This window comes from Egretta garzetta, unplaced genomic scaffold, assembly GCF_000687185.1.
Source record: "Egretta garzetta isolate BGI_Z169 unplaced genomic scaffold, ASM68718v1 scaffold117, whole genome shotgun sequence".
NCBI lineage: Eukaryota > Metazoa > Chordata > Aves > Pelecaniformes > Ardeidae > Egretta > Egretta garzetta.
In genome coordinates, this window is record NW_009260479.1 from 5,132,901 (window position 1) to 5,153,133 (window position 20,233).

The window sequence follows — 20,233 nt, forward strand, 5'->3', positions numbered from 1 at the left end:
GACTAGTGCTTTTTTACGTTGCATTTTTATTTATTTCTTTTTGTGGGGGTGGGAAATTTCTCAGCTGGTGATTAAGTGATGGACTAGTTACTCATCCTTATCCCTTCAGTCTTTGTGTGTGTGTGTGTGCGCGTGTATGTCTGAACACACACAGACAAGCTGACACACACACACACACACAGACAGAGTAAAATCCTGTTTGCCACTGCAGTGGGCACAAATAGGTGAGCATGACTACAGCCAAGGAGCAAAATGCATCAGGGAAACAAGCCCAACAACAAGAACAGGTAATGCTTATTTTCCTCAATTTCAAACAAATACAGATTTGCATTGTATAGCTCTGTGTTTCTTGTATGATGATGATGATTATTACTATTATTATTATTATTATTTTTAGTCGTCTCGGTTTGCATTCCTAAAATTGTCAACTGAGTCACCAGTCAGTGGCAGGAGGAAAGTACCGTGTGGCTGGGTTCAAGGTCTGCTTTCTCGGTGTGTGTGGCGGCTCGGAGGGGGAAGCTGAAACTGTGCTATTTTTAACAGCCTGTACCTCTTGCTGAAGGCTATAGAGGTTTGTTCTGTAACTTGTTCCTTACACGCGGGGAGGGGGGGCAGGATGCTGGGATGGAGGCCCTTTCTCGCTGGAGGAAGGGGGTAAAGGCTTTTTAACAGCCTCTCTGCAGATGGATATAAAATTGTAGAAGTGGGTCTCAGCTTCTTACTTTGTCATGCACTTTCAGGGATTTTATCTTTTTTTTTTTTTGGCTGACATTTTCTTGGAGGGACACTTCAGAGTACAGCGTGTGCTCGGGCTGTGCGTGTGCAAGCAGCGATGGGGGGGGGAGGCAAAAAGCAGCTGTGAGTAGGTATAAGTCCCACTGACTTTGGGGAAAATTGCAGTGCTCACACCATAGCTGAACTTGCTTCATTTCCCTTCTCTTGGTAGGTGCTCTTTGTGTGTCTATAGAGATGGAAAGTTAAAAACTTAATTTTCTCTGGCATGCCTGGTTTTTAGAGGGTATTCCTGTCTGACTGCACTTACCAGGACAAAATGAAGTCCAAACTTTCCCTGTCAAAAAAGCAGTGGGTGGCAGAAAAAAGGGGACATACCCTCAGCTGTAAAGGACAGGCAGAGCTAAGAGTGGTGGCATAAGGGCAAGTCTGGCTGCGATCTCTGAGCCCCATCTGAGGATGGCAAAGGCTCGTGGGCTCCTGGCGCTCCGGCAGATCAGCAGCTCCATCCTCCTCGGCACCAGCTTCTCCTCCCCGCTCTCGGCCCCATGCCTGGGGGGACGGCGGAGGAGCCCGTACGCTCCAGTTCTTCGATTTTCGTTGTCTCCTTAAGACATTGGAAGTTCACCGCTTTAATCTTCGGTTAGGACAGCACGGGAGGATAATTTAAACAGATCTCTCAGGGCACAAATTAATTCTTAAAATAGTTCTCCGTGGCTTGATAGGCTGAGAGCCTTGCACGTTGTTTTTCTTTTTTTTTTTTTTTTCTCAGTGCTTTATTTTAGGGAATTGAGGAAGGGAAAAGCATGAGAAGGCACCACAAGTAGCATCATATAATCTACATTATCAGGGTGACATTTTGCTAATGGCCAAAACAGGCTCAATGGTGCAGTTAAAACAAGAAGAAGAAAACAACTTTGATACTGGGGGTGAAGAAACTGTGCCTTCGTCTAACCTTACATCTGTCGGGCTTCTCTGCTTTTGGAATACATGTTTTTGTCACTGCTGCAGATTAAAATTAGTCTGGCTGGGTTTCTGGGAGGCAGGGCAGGGGTTTATGTATAAGTGCCTTTTCCGAACAAAGAGAGCTGTGGGGCTGTCCCCTCCTCCTTCTTGGAGCTGTGTACAAGTGTCGGGGTTTTATGAGTCGAGAAGTGTAAGTCGGTTGCCTTTTATAACGGAGCAGTGATTTTGTTTCAAGTAGTGTCACCTGCCTAATGCCATTTTGCTACTGGCATGCCGTGTCTTTGCTACTTCTCTCTTCCCTTATGAAGTATAAAATGCCCAGAATAGGTCTTCAGTATTATGCAGAGTTTTGACTGAATATATTCTATAACTGATTGAGTTGCAATTATATCCATATGGTGCACTTAAATATTCTGAAAGTACATGCACTCTCAGCTCTGCCCTAGTGTGAGCATGAAATAGAAATATCAGGCATATATAAATATCAATGATCTTGATGAATATTAATGGTTGAGTCTGTAAGCAACTTTGCTCACTCGCATAATTTTTTTGTTGTTGTTTTCACAATACCTTATTAGTAAAATAGCTTAGCGGTGAGGGGTCAGATCCAATCTGTGTCCATTGATTTGAGTGGACCTTTATCTTTTAACACCAAACACAGATCAGCCCCCTTATTTTATTTAAAACAGATCATAACTGAAGAAAGGCTCTATCCAAATTCTATTTCCAGCTGAAATTCTATTTCTAGGCTAGTGCATATCAAGAATTGCTTAGGTTTTTTTCCTTGCTTAAAACTGATCAGGCAACTGAAAATTGGAACTGGTAGAAAATTGAAGGTAAAGTGCTGGTCTGTCTGTAGAGGACTGAGTCTTTTTCAGAAGCAGCTGCTGCTGTCTTAAGAGATGGTTACCGTCCCTTTTCTGTATTCCTTGCTGTGGCATCCCCTGGACCCAGAGACAGGCAAGTAACACAGTTGGCTTAAGTCTGTGCTCTGTTCTACCACGCTAACCCAAACAGAAGCTGGGTATGAAAAGACACTGCAGGAACAGGGTGGGGAAAGTTTGAAAACATCTGCAGAAGCTTTGCAGGCATAAGTTTGAAAATCTAATTCAGACCCATGTGTCTATATGCAAATGAAGGCATGTTCTGTCTTGAGATTTACAAAAATTGTAATAATTAGAAAATGATTGGGATGTGGAGATAAGCAATGCACTGCCTTACCTGCTTGGAGCCAGGCAATAAGCATCCCTTTCTTCCCTTTGTTAATTAAAAATGTTTCTGTACTGTTTCTTTTTGATAAGCAATGTTGCTCACCTCCATCTCAGTTAAACTACTTAGGATTTTAATCATTTATCTCCTTGCTTATCTGTTTCATGAGTCTGAACTTTAAGCCTTTTAGGCATCATGTACAGAAAATGTTTTGTAAGTGATATGTAATGCTGTCTCTTACTGTCAAGTTGTGATTGCTTGATCAAGATGTAAGCTGAACGCGGTTGCCTCTGTATGCTTAGGTGCTTCCGACACAGCTATGGTTTCTTCAGGTGGTTGGAGTTGGATACTGTGCAGGGTACAACGATTACAGTTGGCTTTCTGCTAGACCCAGAAGTCCGTAGAAATGCTCAGAAGTCCATAGAAAAGCTTGCAGACGCTAATAGACTTGGGATCTGGCTCTAGTGAATCTTGTTCTCCGTCTTGAGGATTGTTAGCTGGATGTGTGAATATACCATTAAAACCACTTTTCCATTAAAAAAAGGAGAAGAAAATAACAACAAGAAGTCAAGTACTGGGTCAATGTTTGGTAATTTACACTGGCTGAAGATCCTTGTGTTTTAACATGAGCCTGTAAATTGTCTCAGTTTAGCCCAATTCTTGCTACTTTTAATGGCCTTTGGGAGTTCAAATAGCTCTACAGTCATATATAAAAATAAGGAGGCTGGTTTTTTATGAAAATTAAGTAATAGGCATAATGCTAAAATGAGACTTCTAAGTATTTTAGCAAATGAGTCAGCATATCTAGGATAACAGATCACAGATTCTCAAAGAACACCTTTTATAAAACATACTTAAAGGGTTGATTGGTTAATTGGGTACTTGAACACTCAGAATAAATGATTGCTCCCAGTTCTTTTGCTGTATAGAGAAGAACTGTCATGGATTTACAGGGAGTGAGATTCTGCTCTGAAATATGCACATGTTCTAGACAAGGTTGTTAATGATTGTTTGCGTGCAGCTCCATGTAAAAGACCAAAAATTAAGTAAGGAGGCAAAACAGCTTGAGGGCTGCCTTTTATTGAAGTGGGCTCCATGGAGGAGTGAAGTCTGATCAATAGAACAGTTCCGCCTATTAGCTGTCATTAAGGTAATCAATTTTGAATTTTACAGAACAGATGGAATTCCAAATAATAGGCATATTCAGGTGGAGTGAGAGCACATTTAACTTGGAAAACCTAGGCCAGACTCAGGAATAACATGATGGAAAGATTAATATTTCATGCTCCTAATGTTCCCCTGCCACTCTGTACTTCACAGAAATAGCCTGTAGTATGTTGAAGAGTGAATGCAGTTGGAGTATCTAATATACTATGATGGAATGTGCCTCTATTTGAGTAAATTTATCCAAATAAGAAAAAAAGGGTGCACTTTAGGTGCATTATTCAGGGTTTTTCCCCACATCGTTATAATCCAGGTAATTCTGGGATTCCTGTAGCAAGGAATATCAGCCCCCAAGTGCCCAGCTGTCTTCCTTCAAGGTCATAACTACCCTCAACCATTGTGAGCTGAGTCCTATGCTGTTACTTCATTCCCAGAGTAGTTAACTAAAAAATACGGGTGTGCTTACATTGGCAATTAGTGTGGACCCACCCCATGAGGGTGAGAGAGATGGCATTGAGGTCCCAAATACACATTTTGGACAGTGGGTTATTTCAAGCTAGTTCCAGACTGGTGTGAATGTCCATTAATGGTTGAACAGCATCTTCTTGTTCAGCTTCATCCAAAGCAAGCCAGTTCGTATGCTCTGAGGCCACTATAAAATGTGAGTTAGAGCATGGTACCTGGGTACAACTGAGAGATTTGGTCAGTAGTGCAGTTCTGAATTGAATAAAAGTACCCAATGTCCCCCACATGTCTTTAGCAGGGATGGGAGACAGAGTTAAATAAATGAACTTCATGTGAGCTATGTTTCCATACCTTTGCATGTTCAGTATTTTTTTTTCTGTGAAGTGTGACTTAACATCACCCCAGATCTGCTGTGCTCACCTGAGTGCTGTCAAGCAATTTATCAGCACTGGGTGCCAGATGTCTTGGTTAGTTCAGCATGCTTTGCCTGAAAGGCTGCAACAGTCCTGATTCTCTGTGACACTACAGCCTCCTTACATTGCGCGAGCAATGGGTGTTGGGCTCTTCTCCCAGGTAATGGGCGATAGGACGAGGGGAAATGGCCTCAAGTTGTGCCAAGGAAGGTTTAGGCTGGACGTTAGGAAAAGTTTTTTCACAAAAAGATTGTTAAGCATTGGAAGGGGCTGCCCAGGGAAGTGGTGGAGTCCCCATCCCTGGAGGTATTTCAAAGCCGGGCAGATGAGGTGCTCAGGGACATGGTTTAGTGGTTTAATGGCTTATGATGGCTTACTTGATGATCTTAAAGGTCTTTTCTAACCTAAACGATTCTATGATTCTGTTCTATTCCATGATTCTAATACAAACGGGCTCCAAAGAGTGCAGCATCCCTTCGTGTTGTAAACAGGCTGTAGGGTGCAGCAGGTTCAGGCACATATTATAAGTTGTGAATTTAATCTGTCAAAATAAGGAAGAGACTTTACTCTTTTATTTGTCAATACCATCCCTGGTGTATGGTAGACCGCAAAGAGCCACTACTGAATCCTCTATGTTTTCTTAACAAGGTTTGAGATTATGCATTGTAACTTTATGTTCCGAAGCAGACTGAGCTGCAAATATGTTACAAAAAAGCCCTGATTTACAGTCAGACTCCCCACTGCAGCACCCCAGTGGCATAAAATCTATGCAGAGGAATTGAGGAGCACCGTACCCCTGTGGTACCCAGATTCAACAGGGGGCTAAAAGGAGCTTGGCCCTGGAGCTGTTGAACAGGTTGGAGTGAGTGTCCCAGGAGACGAGCTAATTTAGCATATTATCTCAGTGACTTGTGATAGCAGAGCTCCAGTGTTCTTGGCTGGAGTTGAAAACTGTCATATCCCAAAGGTGAGTCCCTGCTTGTGAGAATCCCTAATTCTCGTGGACTTGCTGCAGTATCCTGGCTCTGATTATCACAGCTGTGCAGAAACCAGGGACCAGTGTCCGCTTTTGGAAGGTGTCTGCCAAAGAGAAGGGAAAGTGGGGAAACCTGGTTCTGACTTGCATAGAAAACAAAGGTGGTTTGGGGTTGGTTTTTTTTTTTAGTTTTAATGGAACTGTTTAGAGTTTGTTGCCTAGGTGTGTCATTTTTAAAAAATGAGATTGTTGATATGAGACAATACTTTTTTTCTTGATAACAGCTCTGTAAATTACGTATCTTATTGTAGACCCAACACAGGCTTTCTCCAGGAAGTCATAGAGAACATTTGTGTTTCATTCTGTTAATGGTATCTGATCTGTTTCTCAAGAGATTAAATTTCCTTAATAGTGCTCCTGAGAACACTGTATTCAAGAACATGAAATTGCATCAAACTGGCAGTCTTTTCAAGCTGTTAATTTGCCGTGAGGAATGCAGGCAGCTAAGCAGTGGGGAGGAGGAGACAGAGATGGAAAGAAGCACGTTTGGCTTAAAACTGAATTCTCAAAAGCAGAAGGCTGTGGAAAAAGGTTTTTTGGTGTTCAATACTAAAATGGAAGAGCTTCTGGAAGGCATCAGATGTGTCAAGACCACATTACGGTTGGGGATCTTCTAAGCACGCAGCTTCTAAGAGATAGTATACTTCCCTAGGATGCTGCTTGAGATTGTGTATGATTTACACTCTGGCCACGCCTTGACAGGTCAAGCGGGATGTGCTCTGCCACTTGTCCTTGGGACAGTGTTGCTTGACTGCTGCTCCCTCCATTCCTGGCAGAGGTACCTTGTGTTGCAGTCTTTCATTCAATCTTTCATTTGCTGTTGGATCAAGACAGAGTAATTTGTCTCTGAACTTCACCAGTTATCTAGGGGTCATGAGACTGTGCCTGAACTCCACAAGAAAAAAATCTTAGGGTTTGTGTGTTTGGTTTTTTTTTAACTCTTATCTTAGAGCATCCAATGCTTCATTCCAGTTGTGGTCCATTAGCAGTGCTATGCCTTGCTGCGGTCATTTCATGAGCAATGGTTTTACCTGCTTTCAGTTCCTATGCCTTTAATGCTGCTTCTTTGTGATCTTTATCATGCATTAAGTTGTGGTGAATCATGGTCACTTTGGAAGATGTGAGAGAAGGTAGCACTTTTAAATAATGTGGAGTACAGTATTATCTATTATTTAGGTAGTTTATTCTGTATGTTTTGCAGTCAAGTCTTTTGTTCTTTTGTCCTTTCTTTTTTCTTTCCTTTCATCCCTTCTTTTGTCCTTTGTCCTTCCTTCTCTGATTCTTAAGTGGGATTTAAGTGAAATAGATTCAGAGAAAGGAGAGTGCCGGCAGCATCAGAAGGGGAAAGCTGAGCACACTCCTCTAAAGGAGTCTGCCACACATCTGGAGCAGAGCTAACTGCAGAAGTGAGAGGAGTGCATTGAGCAAGTTTGCAAACCCTTCATTAAGCGGAAAGTTGGAGAGGGACCTATATTTGAAATCAATGAAGGTGATGAAGAATGGAAGGGTGAGTTGGTATCAATTTCTGATTTAAGAGCAAAGTTTGAGTGGGATTCTCAGGTGGCTTTGCGTGATGGTTCAGTCGTTGGAACATGGAATGTAGTGCTTATTGTGCTGTAGGCTTCTGTTGGGGCTTTGAGCAAGTGTTAGACATAGGTCCTTGGTGGCAGTCAGCAGCTGTGCTTCTCCTGAGATAGTCTGTTGCCACCTTAAGTTGGGGGAAAAAAAAAAAAAGAGACCTGTGGGTCTCCTGAGGATAAGTATGTGAAATATGAGGTTCTGAGATAGTGTCGTAACTCAGGCTGCACAAGTAAGTACCTGAGATATCAGAGAGATGTACTCCTTGACATTTAGAGAATGCAGAGAAGGGGTCATAGGAGAAAACCTGGAAGTTAAAACTCATTCTGAAGACTTAGATATGAATAAGAATTTCAGCAGAAAAAGATCAAGATAAAGGTAAATCCTGGCAGGATTTCAGATAGTTATAAGGAAACTTGCAAATGAGAGAGAGAGAAAATGCATAGAATTTTGGGATTGTGTCTGATTCTAAGATTTTGGGAACTTGAAGCAATTCTAGTTTAAGGCGAGCCAGAGATATATCTTTCAGCGCTCTGTTGCATAATGCAGAAAGACCTTTTCCGAGAAGGAGTAATTCATGTTTTTTCAACAGGAATACTGTGGTGTAATTAGGAGCAATAGAGATGAAATGGAAAAGTAAATGCGGGGATGACGAGCCAGGGATATGTGTGCTCAAGAGTAAAAACAAAACCTTTCAGAAGTGGAAACCAGATGCTGAAGTTAGGGGCCCAGGAGGTTGACGGAGAGCATCTTCCTGGAAGTCTGGATGAGGCTACGAGACAAGGGTGAAGCCCAGAGCCTTGTTGAAAGGAAGCCCTGACAGAAGTTGCAGAAGTTGCTTCCAGCGTGATGGAAGTGGAGAGGACATGGCTACTTCCCACCACCATTGGTGAGAATCCAACAGACCGAGGAAGATGAGAGGAGACGATGAGTGGGCTAAAAGAGTAACTGTTAACTGTCTGGAGGAGTTATGGGAATTACAGCAGAAGTATGATTGAATTTGGTGGTGAAAGGGGCTTGGGGAGAAGGAAGAAGCTGCAGGCAGGGAGCTGGTTCATAAGGCATCAGGTAGCCCATGGCAGCACTCTTCCCCATCCCACAGGGAGGCAGCAGCAGGAGCAGTGAGGTGGTGGAAGGAGGAAAATCAGCTGTGACCATGTTGTACAGGGTTATGGTTAGGGCGGTGGCCCTCTGTACAGCAGCCAAGTTGTACAGAGCAGCAACGATGCTTGTCATTCCCGGGAACACATTTGGTGGGGGATCTCAGCAGCTTTGCAACCTTTCTGAGGGCTCACAGTGGGGGACAGTGGCTGCTCTACATGTAGCATGTGGGTGATGGCACCAACAGAGGAATGAGGTGCAAGGTGAGGACTAGCTGCAAGCTTGGTGTGATGGAGGGGGTGCAGGGCACTGCCTCTTCTCTTGCCTTTGCCAGGCATTTATGTTGTGGCCTTGGGCAGTGCTTGTCTCAGTATCTCCATCCTGTAACACGCTGGTAATCGTTTACCTGCCTTCCTTGAGGGAAGCAGTGAAGATGGCTGGGTTTGCCAGCTCTCAGATACCCTGTCTCTTCAGAAATACCCTGCCTTCAAAATAAATACTTAAATAACACACTAGCTAAAGGCACTGACTTCTATTCTGTCACATGGGGGTGTGTGGTGGGGAAATAGAAGCAGCTGTCTTTGCCAAGGGAGAAGATTCTCAGAAGAACAAGAGGAGAAAAGGGTTAAGGTCCTCTTCTTGCCCAGGGAAAGGGCTCTGCTTCCCACGTTGTCCCTTGTAGTACCCATCCCTGAGTGCCCTGATTGCCTGTGCCCTTACTGCTGCTGGAGTAAAGCTTTCTTTAGCGAGACAACCTGTGTGCTGTACGCATGATGTATGGTAACTGGCAAGCGAGGTATGGCTATTACTCTTATGAGAAATAATTTTGTGATGGAAACTGCAGGTGAAAAGTGCAGATAGACCATAATTTCTCAGAGTGGGGTTTGTCCCAGTCTGCTGGACAACATCTGGTCACAGAGGCGTAACAGGGACTCTTTTAGGATCTTGTCTTCTTAAATAGCCTTGCAGTACCAGCACCATGGCCGTGCCTCTGGGCTCAGTGGCCTCGGCAGAAGGGGCTGGTGAAAGGATGGGGCAATCTTGCATCCATGCAAGCGAGGAGCACTGTAGGAAGGGGTTTTCCCTGTCTCCATGAGCACCTTAAAAAAGCCAGATTGCAGATGATCACATGCAGAGGACAGGCTAGTTTTGCTAGAATCGCCATGTGCTGGGATGGAGGCTTAGTCGATGGGGTCCTGATGGGTCACCAAGGGAGCAGGAACATCTAGACATCATCCCTCTGCTGCTGCCTTGAATTTGGTGTGTCCCTTGCAGCTCTTTGGGGAGCATGCGTGCTGCCACCATCCCTGCGTGGGAAAGCCTCATACCCTCGTTGCATCTGCTTTTACAGGTGTGGATACACAAGCCTAAGCTGAGTGGGGAATCAAGCCCAGACTATGTCTCATGGTGAAGGAGGATGAGACAGGCTGAAGCACTTAAGAAGAGTTAAGCTGAGCTTACTCATGAAATGATCATGTGAAAACCCGTTAGAAAGAGGAAGAGTTCAAGTGAAATAGTAAAACCAAGCAAATCTGAAGGTCGAACTGTTGGTTGGGGTTTTTTTTTAACCCTTCAGCTTACACCCTTACCTTTGTCAGTCTGAAAACAAATGGCTGTTGCTTTTATTGTTTATAAACACTAAAAGAGATAAAAATAAAAGTATATTTAATATAAAGATTCACAATGCTTTGCCTAAAGTAGTTTATATTACTGCTTAACTGCTGCTGAGCTTGAAATTGGAGAGATAATAAGCCTTCATCTGAAGCAATTAGTCTGCAGTTTTTGACTCCATTACCTTCACTTATGTCTGTAGCTGAATAGTTACATGCAGATATTTAAGGCTTAGTTGTAGTATATTATTGTCAAAAGTGAAATCACAACTTAGACATTAATTTATTGTTAATTTAGCCTGTCAGAGATACCATAATAAACATGTAATTGACTGGGGGTGAATGTATACAGTAGCATATTATGTGGAATGCATTTTGGGTCTTTAATTTAGCTTAATCACACACTGTGACCAACGTCTCAACTCTTTTTCTGTAGTGTTTAAGGGGGTCTGATACTTAATCTTAATGTGGTTGTAGGAATTAATGAATGGTGCATTAAGTTGTAACCAGCCTTAAGTATGCTGACAGCCTTATACTTTTATCTTTCTGTTTTCATGGCGGAGCAAACAGGTTATTTTCAAATGCATATGCAGCATTTTGTGACTACTGGTAGAGAGAAACTCAAGGGTGTGCAGGGAAAACATTGCAACTTAGCCCATATTAAAATGGGAGAGAGGAGAGACACAAAGTCATGGGGTTTTAATTCTACAAAATGGTCTACGGCAAAGCAGATGATGTAGCTAGAAGGATGTAGTAAGCAAAAACTTCAGGCTTTTTATTATTATGAAGTCCTATGGCATTAAATAAAACGGAGGAATTGCTCAAGGTGGGGAAGGATAATGAAACTTCTTTCTTTTTTATTTCCCAATTTTCAGATGCTGTAGATGCCATTGTCCTGAGTGTAATAAGCATTGACTGCTCCTTGTATCAGGAAATTTGAATCTAAACTTTGTTTCTTCTACTTAAGAAATCCTGGCACTTCACAGTTTAGTAGAATCTAAGAATACTAGCAGCCTTCTTTTTTATAATTTTCATGTCCCAATATGTTTGATGCAAAAGTTAATTTACAAACTTTGCTGAGAATGCTGATCCATTGAATCTAATGAGTATTTGAGATTAATCTTTGTGAGCTTAATCATTGGAGGCTTCAGTTGCATTAAATTGAACTCTTTTCCATGGTCTTTTCCTCGTAAGGTGTAACACATGGGTTTACATGGATTATATTGATGCTTGACTTTGCTGTTGCAAGTCATGCTATAATTAGATGTTTTATTCCAACACTCCAAGCTAAACCAGGTAGATAAAAGAAAGAGCAGTTGTGAATGTATGGGACAGCAAGGAGAAATTGATTGAAGTAGCCCTGGAAAGTACTTAGCACATCAGGTTTGTCCATTAGTAAAATGTATATTGATTAGGAAGTGTTTTGACTTTCTTTGCTGAAGGCTTTTCAGTCCTCTCTTGTTCAAATAGGTATCTCTTGGTAGGACTAGCTGACTTCAGTTACTACTCATCTGCTTGAGAGATGTTACCTTCCTTCCCATAGCATCTTTAAGGTTGATAGTAAGTAAATAGATGATGTCTTCATTTGATTTTGTTCTTTGTTTAAATCCTGGGCTTTCCAATGCCCTTCTGGGAGATTAGGAGACTGTGCTGTTATCTAGTAGGCATTTTTCACTCAAATGTGTTGAGGAATTCAGCATTGATACTGGGCTGCATGTTGACAGAGTGTCCCTGTTTAAACAGAAAACTTTAAGGAATTCCAGAAAGTGCACATATCTGAAATATGATGAAGAGTTGTTTGGAGCAAGTGGTCAAATTGAAAATAAATCTATTGACTTCATCAAGGCTTGAGCCAGCCCCTACGCTATTTTGCACTAGTCTGAAAACCCTTCTGTAGAAAACTGAGGCTTTAAATCTACAAGAGCAACAAATTTGTAACTAACACTTTTATTCCAGCTGGTTCATTCTGTTTTCATGTGGCTTTTATGATAGAAAAAGCTGAATACTGTAACTGGGTTTCCTCTGTACAGTTCTGTCATGATGGGGAGAAGTGCTTCTTTCAGAAATCAAATTTCTCTTAGGTCCTCTGGTGTGTGAACTGATGGAGCTCTGCCTGAGAATGGACTTCAGGTTTGGGACCACAATATAAATCAGGCTGTGTTTACATGCTGGAATAAGGTTGCAGGCCTGGTCTCCTCATCATTTGTTTCAGAAGATTTATTTTAACACCCGTTGGCTCTCATCCTCTTGCTTGTGAGGAAATAGTGTTCACGCTGGTCTTCTGACTTTGAGGTGGGAGGTGATTAGAAGCACTTGGGGACCAAGGAGGTCCACTGCCAAACCACCATGCTAGATAGTGTTCTTCCTGTAAATTCTTGTAGGCTCCTATAAATTCCTGTAAGTTCCTATAAATTTTAGCACTTCTCCAGTCAGTTATAATGCTCTTAGCATCCGGGTGGGTCAGTAAATAAATCGTCATCCTGTATGTCATGGCAGAAGGGAGCAATTTTATTTGCTCTTCAGCATCCTGGTGTGAATTCCAGAAAGACTACAATGATCAGTGGCACACAGCCACTGTCACAGGCTAAGCCTAGATTTTAAGTCCTCAATGTTCACCCTACTGTAAAATAGAGCTCTTTGAAACTATGATGCATAGGTGTATTTTTTTTTCTGTAAAATGCAGCTCATCCATGCAGGGATATTCCCATTAAATCGTCTAACTCAAAATATTTTGGGGACATCTTTCAAATCTCCATGTTGAACACATTTGGACCATAAATCTAATTTTACTTAAGAATTCATGTGCATCTACAGTAAAATGGAAAACCAAAAAAGATTAAAGTCAAAATTTGATGGGATGGGGAATTACCAAACCAAGAAATTCTCAGTATTCTAAAAATTGTTTTCTGCTGCCCAAATATGCTATAAGCTTCTAGTTTTCTTCTTGAGGGTTTAAAATATCTGAACACTGAAATGTCTTGTCCCAATTGGTGATACAACTGGAGTTAATTACCAATTAATATCTCAAAGCTCTTCTCCTTGCTCTAGGAAAGAAAAGAGGGCTTGGCTGGTTGCTACTTCTGTGGTAAAACATTCTGGAAATACTTTTTCATGTACACAAAGATATGAAGAAATTGAGCTCAACAGGCCATCTAAAATACACATGAGAAATAACGTATGTACTTGAGGCTAAAAATATAAGCCTAAATGAATCCTAGTGGGATGCTCGGTGCTTATGCTACTTCTACTCCTCTCACTGAAGCTAGAGCTTACTTCTTTTGGCTTTTGTTTCCCAAATAGCTTCTTTGTCATCATTTCCTTGGCCTCTATGAAAAAGTTTGAGCAAGAATCAATTCTTTCTTCAGCTAAGTTGCTGCAGCACAGTCTACTGTAATACACAGGTTGTGCATAATGCTGCAGAGAAAAAGAATAGATACGCAAGAGGTTTGGAGAAGCAATTAGTGAGAGATTATAATGAAGCTACGCGAGTGTGCCCTTTTCCTGGGGAGTCACTGTGTAGGGGGACAGCGATACACATTTTTCAAACCATGTTCCATGTTATGTTTCCTTCTGTTCTACCCAGGCTCTTATGGTTTTGGTGGCAAACGCCTATGGGTTGCCAGAAATGCAGCCTCCAATATCCACTGAACCTATGTTTTGCCTTCCCTTGGCCTATTTCTTGGGTAAATTCTTTGTTCCAGTCGAAGAGAAACTGTTTCCGTGAGGAAAAAGGAATTAACTTGTTGCAAGCTATTCACCAAATACTGTTTGCACTTTTACAAGTTGGCTGCTTGTCAGGTGTAATACCTAACTTTTATTTATTTTTATTGCTAAAACTTCTGAAAAAAACAAGAGATGACAGTTGCTCTAAGGAGTCTGATTTTAGGTGACACTTGGATGTTTATACTTCATTACTTTTCATTGTCTTGACAGTTACCATAGAGTTTCTTTCCATCATATAAGCCTTCAATTACCAAATGAAGATTAGTCCATGGTCCCAAGCCAAAAAACTGTTGAACAGCATTATTTATATTATTCATCAACATAGATAATACAACTAGCTCAAGAATAGACCAACGCCAGTTAAGAGATTCTTCAAGACTGGTTGTGTTGGCAGTGTGCAAAAGTGAAGACCCGAGTCTGTCTGAAAAAGGTGTGGCGCTCAACTTGCCCATGTGTGCTAATTGTCTTTGCAAATGTTAACTAACATCGCATTTTCCTTTTGCTTTCATATCCTGGGAGGAAGGAGAGGGTACAGAAAAAACATATATTTAGCCAGACTATTAGCTTAAGCAAACAGACCAATAAAATCATTGGCGTCTGCTTTGTGATATTGCAGTGAGCAAGAGGGCTAAGAGCTTTCTTTAAAAAAAAAAAAAAAAAGAAAGAAAATTCACCTGTGACTCTTACCTGCAGGAATTAAGGATTTAAGGGAAGAAAGATTTTTGCAAAGTAGCTGCTGCTGCTGGTAATCCCTCTGATTCCCTCCTCCCCGCCGGGAGGTGGTTTGTAAAGGGGCTGGGAGTTGGGAGGCAGCTGGTTCCCGCTGCCCGGCTGCGGCATTCGTCCTCCCGCTGCCTCGGTTGCAGCGCGCTCTGCCACGGCAGCAGAGGCAGATGGCCGAGGGTGGCACTGGGGGCTCCCCTCCATTTTTAGCAGCACATTTCAGTGCCTGCTAGCCATTTACTCTTTTTATCAGTTGGGCAATGCTTCAAACTTTGGCCACATACTCAGTTTTAAAAAAGCTGTGGTAGCTCCTGATTTTTTTCTTTTTTTTTTTTTTTTTTAGAGCATTTGGGACAAATATCCTCTGGAGTTTTGTCTCGGTAATACCACTGAAAGATGCGATCCTGTTTGTTGTGAAATGCGCTCTTGCATGCATGAAACACAGCTATAACTACCGAGCAAGCTGCAGAGTCTTGTTTAGATAGCTGGGATTTGGCAGGAGATGACCAGTTAACATGAAAAGCCAGGAAGAAAATCAAATAGCTGTGGGAGATGTTGAAAGTAACAGATGAGAAGAGGTTGCTTGCAGAATTTTGATTCTACACAATAAATTATTGCTGGCAAATTGAACTGCTGCCTGTTTTTCAGTGATATTAGGGAGCTGGAAATAATGCAGATTTTGGCCAGGCAATCTTCTACTATCTTTTGTTGACAGGCAAGTAAAACCTCAATGAGGAAAAAGAGTAATTAATAATTTCTTTATGTAACCTTTACCAGCATGATGCAGTTTTGACATTTGAGTCCTAGTGTGCAGTGTACATTTAAATTAAGTCTGCATTTTTTTTTTTGCGATAAGTTCCAGGAAAAAAAAAAAATATGTGGAAATACTTGGGGGTGTTTTAGGGGAGCCTAATAGAGTTAGGTGTCCAAGTCCAACCGAAAATGACAGTCTCCAATGTTTTAGCTTTCTGTATACCACATAGTTGGTAAATAATGCCCAGGGGAGAAATTGTTGAGTTGTGATAAATTGTTGAGCATCCAAAAGCCATTGCTGGTCTCACTTGGGACTGCTGAAAGCTCAGTGCTCTTGAAAATCCAGCCAATTATGTAGGTGCTTATGCACGGGCTTTGAAGGCTCACTTTTCTTGTGTATTAAAAAGGATGGGTTTTTAAAAGCTTTCTGCTGTTACCAGCCATTTATTTTTCCTCTCTGTTTTCTTTTGAAAACACCTAAAAACACAGCACACTTGAAACAAACGCATTTGAACTGCCGTGTGGTCAAATGATGGCATTTAATTTCAGGAAACTGAAGGTGGTCTGCTGGTCAGTATTAAGAAGGAAAAGGGAGCAGTTTCTCAGGTATCAGGGCATTAGATAATCCTGTTGAGTTTTGTCTTTTTCTTAGCACCCAAGAGATAATAATGGAACTGAATTTTAGTGATAGAATAGAGTTTGTTTTCTTTTTTAGTTGGAATGTAACAGACTCTGAGAGACCTCAGGACAAGAGATGCTCTAAAATAACTATTTATACTATTAATGTTAATGAAATGTAATTATAGGGTTATGTTATTTAAACATAGCCTCCTTACAGAAAGGTGTGTGTTGCTAAGCTGGTGCTTTCCACCTGTAATAACAATACCTAACACGTTATTCTTCAAATTGCTTTTAAAAATATTCTTCCTGACATTTCAGTGATGTAGGTAAACTGTATTACCCATGCTTGGCAGAAAGGGAAGCTTAATAAGAGAATGAAGTGACTTGCCCAGGGCTAAATTGCTCCTGTGTTTCAGCCTCCAAGCCCATGCGACGCAATGTTTGGTGCTGCGGGGATTATTGGTGTGGGTTGGCACTGGCTTCAGGCAGTTTGTTGCAAGGTGGAGCTGTGTCCTACATCGCTTAAGCATTCTGAAAATGTTAACAATGATTTATTCCTTCATTCATTCAGTTACTCAGGTTTTGGTTCTTTTAAATAAGATCAGACACCCTTTGGTCTTCAGATCTACAGGGGCACCTCTAGAGGTTTAACAGCCATTTAAAGAAAGTCCTCCTCAAACAGACTCTAATAAGGAACTGCAGATATTAACACCCCAGCAGCAGGACTTGTGCACACTATCATTATCCATGTTGGTGCATACATGCACAAATACACAGGCGTACAACCCCACCATAGAATCATAGATTCATTTAGGTTGGAAAAGACCTTTAAGATCATCAAGTCCAGCCATTAACCTAACCCTGCCATCCCACCACTAAACCATGGCCCTGAGCACCTCGTCTGCCCGTCTTTTAAATACCTCCAGGGATGGGGACTTGACCGCTTCCCTGGGCAGCCCGTTCCAAAGCTTAACAACCCTTTTGGTGAGAAAATTTTTCCTAACGTCCAACCTAAACCTGCCCTGGCACAACTTGAGGTCATTTCCCCTTGTCCTGTCACCAAAGTGAAAATCATCAAATGAATACTTGTGGCTGATAGCACCCTCTGAACTCTGAACAAGAGTTGAGAGCAATGAGAGCAAGAAATCCCTGCCTTAAGGCCAAGATGCTTCCAGAAGGGTGTTGGGCAGTATCTCTCCCTTTGGAGAGCCAGCATTTTCCAGCTTCTACTGGATTTTTACCAGCCTAGGTAATAACTGACTTGGGAAAGAAAAAGCAGACTGGTACACAACTCTTGAGAAATGCTTCATCTCTGAAAATGCATCTTCCCCTGCAGATGGTTTTAAATTTGAAGTGGTTTGTTATTTGTTCCTGAAAGAAGAATAATTTCACTTTACCTGCTGGTTTGTGTCAAAAAAATCAAGAGCTGTGGGTGAACGTTTTGCAGTGACAGGAGAAAATGAGCCCCAGAACTGCCTCCTGGATGCACTGATATAACCTCTTCCGAGTGCCTCACAACTGTTAATGGATTTAACCTCAGTGGTAGGGATGCTGGTATAGCTTATGAAGCCTGAACAGACCATTTTGGTTACCTGCTTCGTCTTCCTAACTATCACGGGATGCAGTTACTTTTCAGTTGTGCTTCTCCTTTTCACAGAGAAAGGACCAAGGCACAAAGCGATGATCTAGCCCTGTCTCAGCTTAACCCTTGCCTCCCAAGTCTTCAATGCTTTCACCACCAAACCAGCCTTTCTGCTAGAAAAGTCAGCATCTCCTGTCCTCATCCGGCAGTGATGGGAGTATTTTATAACTGCAAATGTGTTTGCTTCCCTTGAGGGGCAGAATATATGTCATCCCTTAGTGGGAAAGTAGGAATGGCATGAGGGACGTGTGAGCAGTGCTGCTTATAGCTGTCCTACTAGACAGATAGTTCTGCGGCCATGGGTCGGTAGCCTGGGAAAAAGATATATGAGGAGGATTTCAGGAAAATCCCTGAAATTTCTCTCTTTCTGGTTTTCATAGCATGGCAAAGCAGCTGCATTTTCAATAAGCTACAACTAATGAGGACAAGGAGGGCCTAGAGAAAGTGTGGAGGCTGGAGGAAAGGGAGCCTTCCCTTGAAAATACGTGTGTTAAAAATATGTATGTGGGGAAGAGGAAAAATCACTAGTAAAATAAATCATCATCACCCTCTGTTTCCTGTTCTTTCTGGCAATTCTGCATCTGAAACTATAGAGAGTTTCTGTCCTGAAATACTCCAAGTGGGCTTTCCTCTTCCCTGCGTCTCTCGCAGTGTAAGAGATGTAGAGCTGGCTGGAGAGTCTTGAGTTTTCCAGAAGACAAGGATCCTGGCACTTGGTTGACTGCAATAAATGCTGTTTTCAAGAAATACTTGCCAGGCTGAGAGAGTTGGGCTTGTTCACCCTGGAGATGAGAAGGCTGCAGGGAGACCTTACTGTGGCCTTTCAGTACTTAAAGGGGCCTATAGGAAAGATGGGGAAAATCTTTTTAGCAGGGCCAGCTGTGACAGGACAAGGCGTAATGGCTTTAAACTAAAACAGGGTAGGTTTAGACTGGCTATAAGGAAGAAATTCTTTACAGTGAGGGTGGTGAAACACTGGCACGGGTTGCCCAGAGAGGTGGTGGAGGCCCCATCCCTGGGAACATTCAAGACCAGGTTGGATGGGGCTCTGAGCAACCTGATCTGGTTAGCGGTGTCCCTGCTCCCTGCAGGGGGGTTGGACTGGGTGACCTCTAGGGGTCCCTTCCAACCCAAAACATTCTGTGATTCTATGATTAAGTATTATAGCCCTTTGCCGCTAATGATTTCAAATTACTCTCCTTCCTTGGCTGAAGTTCAATTTTAAATGTATTTATATTACATATGCTTTTGGTTGTTTGACTAACTTTGGCTCCTTTGTAAAGGTTCCCATTTTGGAATACTACCCAAAATAGTCCTTTTATTTTCATTAGATCTAAGTATTATCAAGCAATACATACAAATATGCACACATAAATGGGCATACTCACCTAACCCAGAACAACCTCTCCTGTCCAAAGAAACAACCAAATAAGACTTGAACCAAATGGTAGGAAGCGTAAAAAGAGCCCACATGTCTAATTTAAGGATTTTCAGTAAAGCAGTCTTTGAGATTAGGGTGAATTGGGGGGGGGGGGGGGGGGGGGGAATGATTTTGGAGTATAATACTGAGGAGTTCACTGTCAGTTGTTCAGCTGTTGAAGGTATCAGAAGGGGTGTAGGGACTGAGAGAGATGGTCTACTGGCCAAGGAGGTTAAATGCTATCATTGGGACCCCTCACCCCTCATGCTGTGGTTTTGATGTGATTTTGAGTGATCCTGTCAGCCAAATTTTCCACAGGTTTCATAGTTCCCATTTCTTCCATTTTTTTTTTCCAAAGCTCAGCTGGATGTAGTTGCTCAGCAAAACTCTGAATTCTAAACCGATATTGGGTTTTTTTCTGACTTTCAGAAGTGCTAGACATTTCTAGCTGCAATTGAACTAGATAAGAGCTATACTTAACTATACGAACTTATGATAATTACTCCAAAAAAAATCTGATCTCAGGCATCTGAAATTGGACACCCTAAATTAGCAAAACGTTTGACCTTAATCATTCTCTGACTCAGCTCCCCATCTGTGCAATGGGATAATATCTTCTCTTCACCATGTAGAGGTTCTGTGGAAAGAAGTTGATGAATATTTGAAGCAGTCACACATTGTAGTGATGAGGTCCATAGAAACTGCGATGAGAAAATTGATAACTCTGCCTTTAAAGCAGGTTGGGATTGTGTGCTGCAAATAAGGCCGCACACACAACAGTGTGTATCAAATGAAATATTGAAGAGGTCTCATTACGTGTGAGCACCAGCCACTTGCTGCAGCGTCTGAGGCAACTGGAAGCATGTAGGATGCGTAATTAGACTCCGGCACAATACATACTCACCAGGGGCTGACTTACAGGTCATGGACCTTGAGGCTTAAATCTGACATTTCCCAAGTTGCTGCTTGCATGTGAACCTTAACCTCAAGGTAGATTTTTGTCTGTTACTTTAGGTGAGATTTTTTGAAAGCACTTGGCTCTGTCCTGTCTCTGTTGCCAGTAAAGATAACAGGACT

At 42.0% G+C, this 20,233-nt stretch overlaps 1 protein-coding gene across 1 annotated transcript in view; it reads left to right on the forward strand.

Annotated features, from left to right (window-relative positions):
- The first annotated feature begins 230 nt into the window (after window positions 1-230).
- The window catches only part of DPP6 (dipeptidyl peptidase like 6), a 264,379-nt gene continuing 244,376 nt past the window's right edge, over window positions 231-20,233 (forward strand). The window contains exon 1 of the mRNA XM_009644081.2: window positions 231-287. Coding sequence (XP_009642376.1) covers window positions 231-287 — 57 coding nt within the window. The remainder of the gene's footprint in view (window positions 288-20,233) is intronic.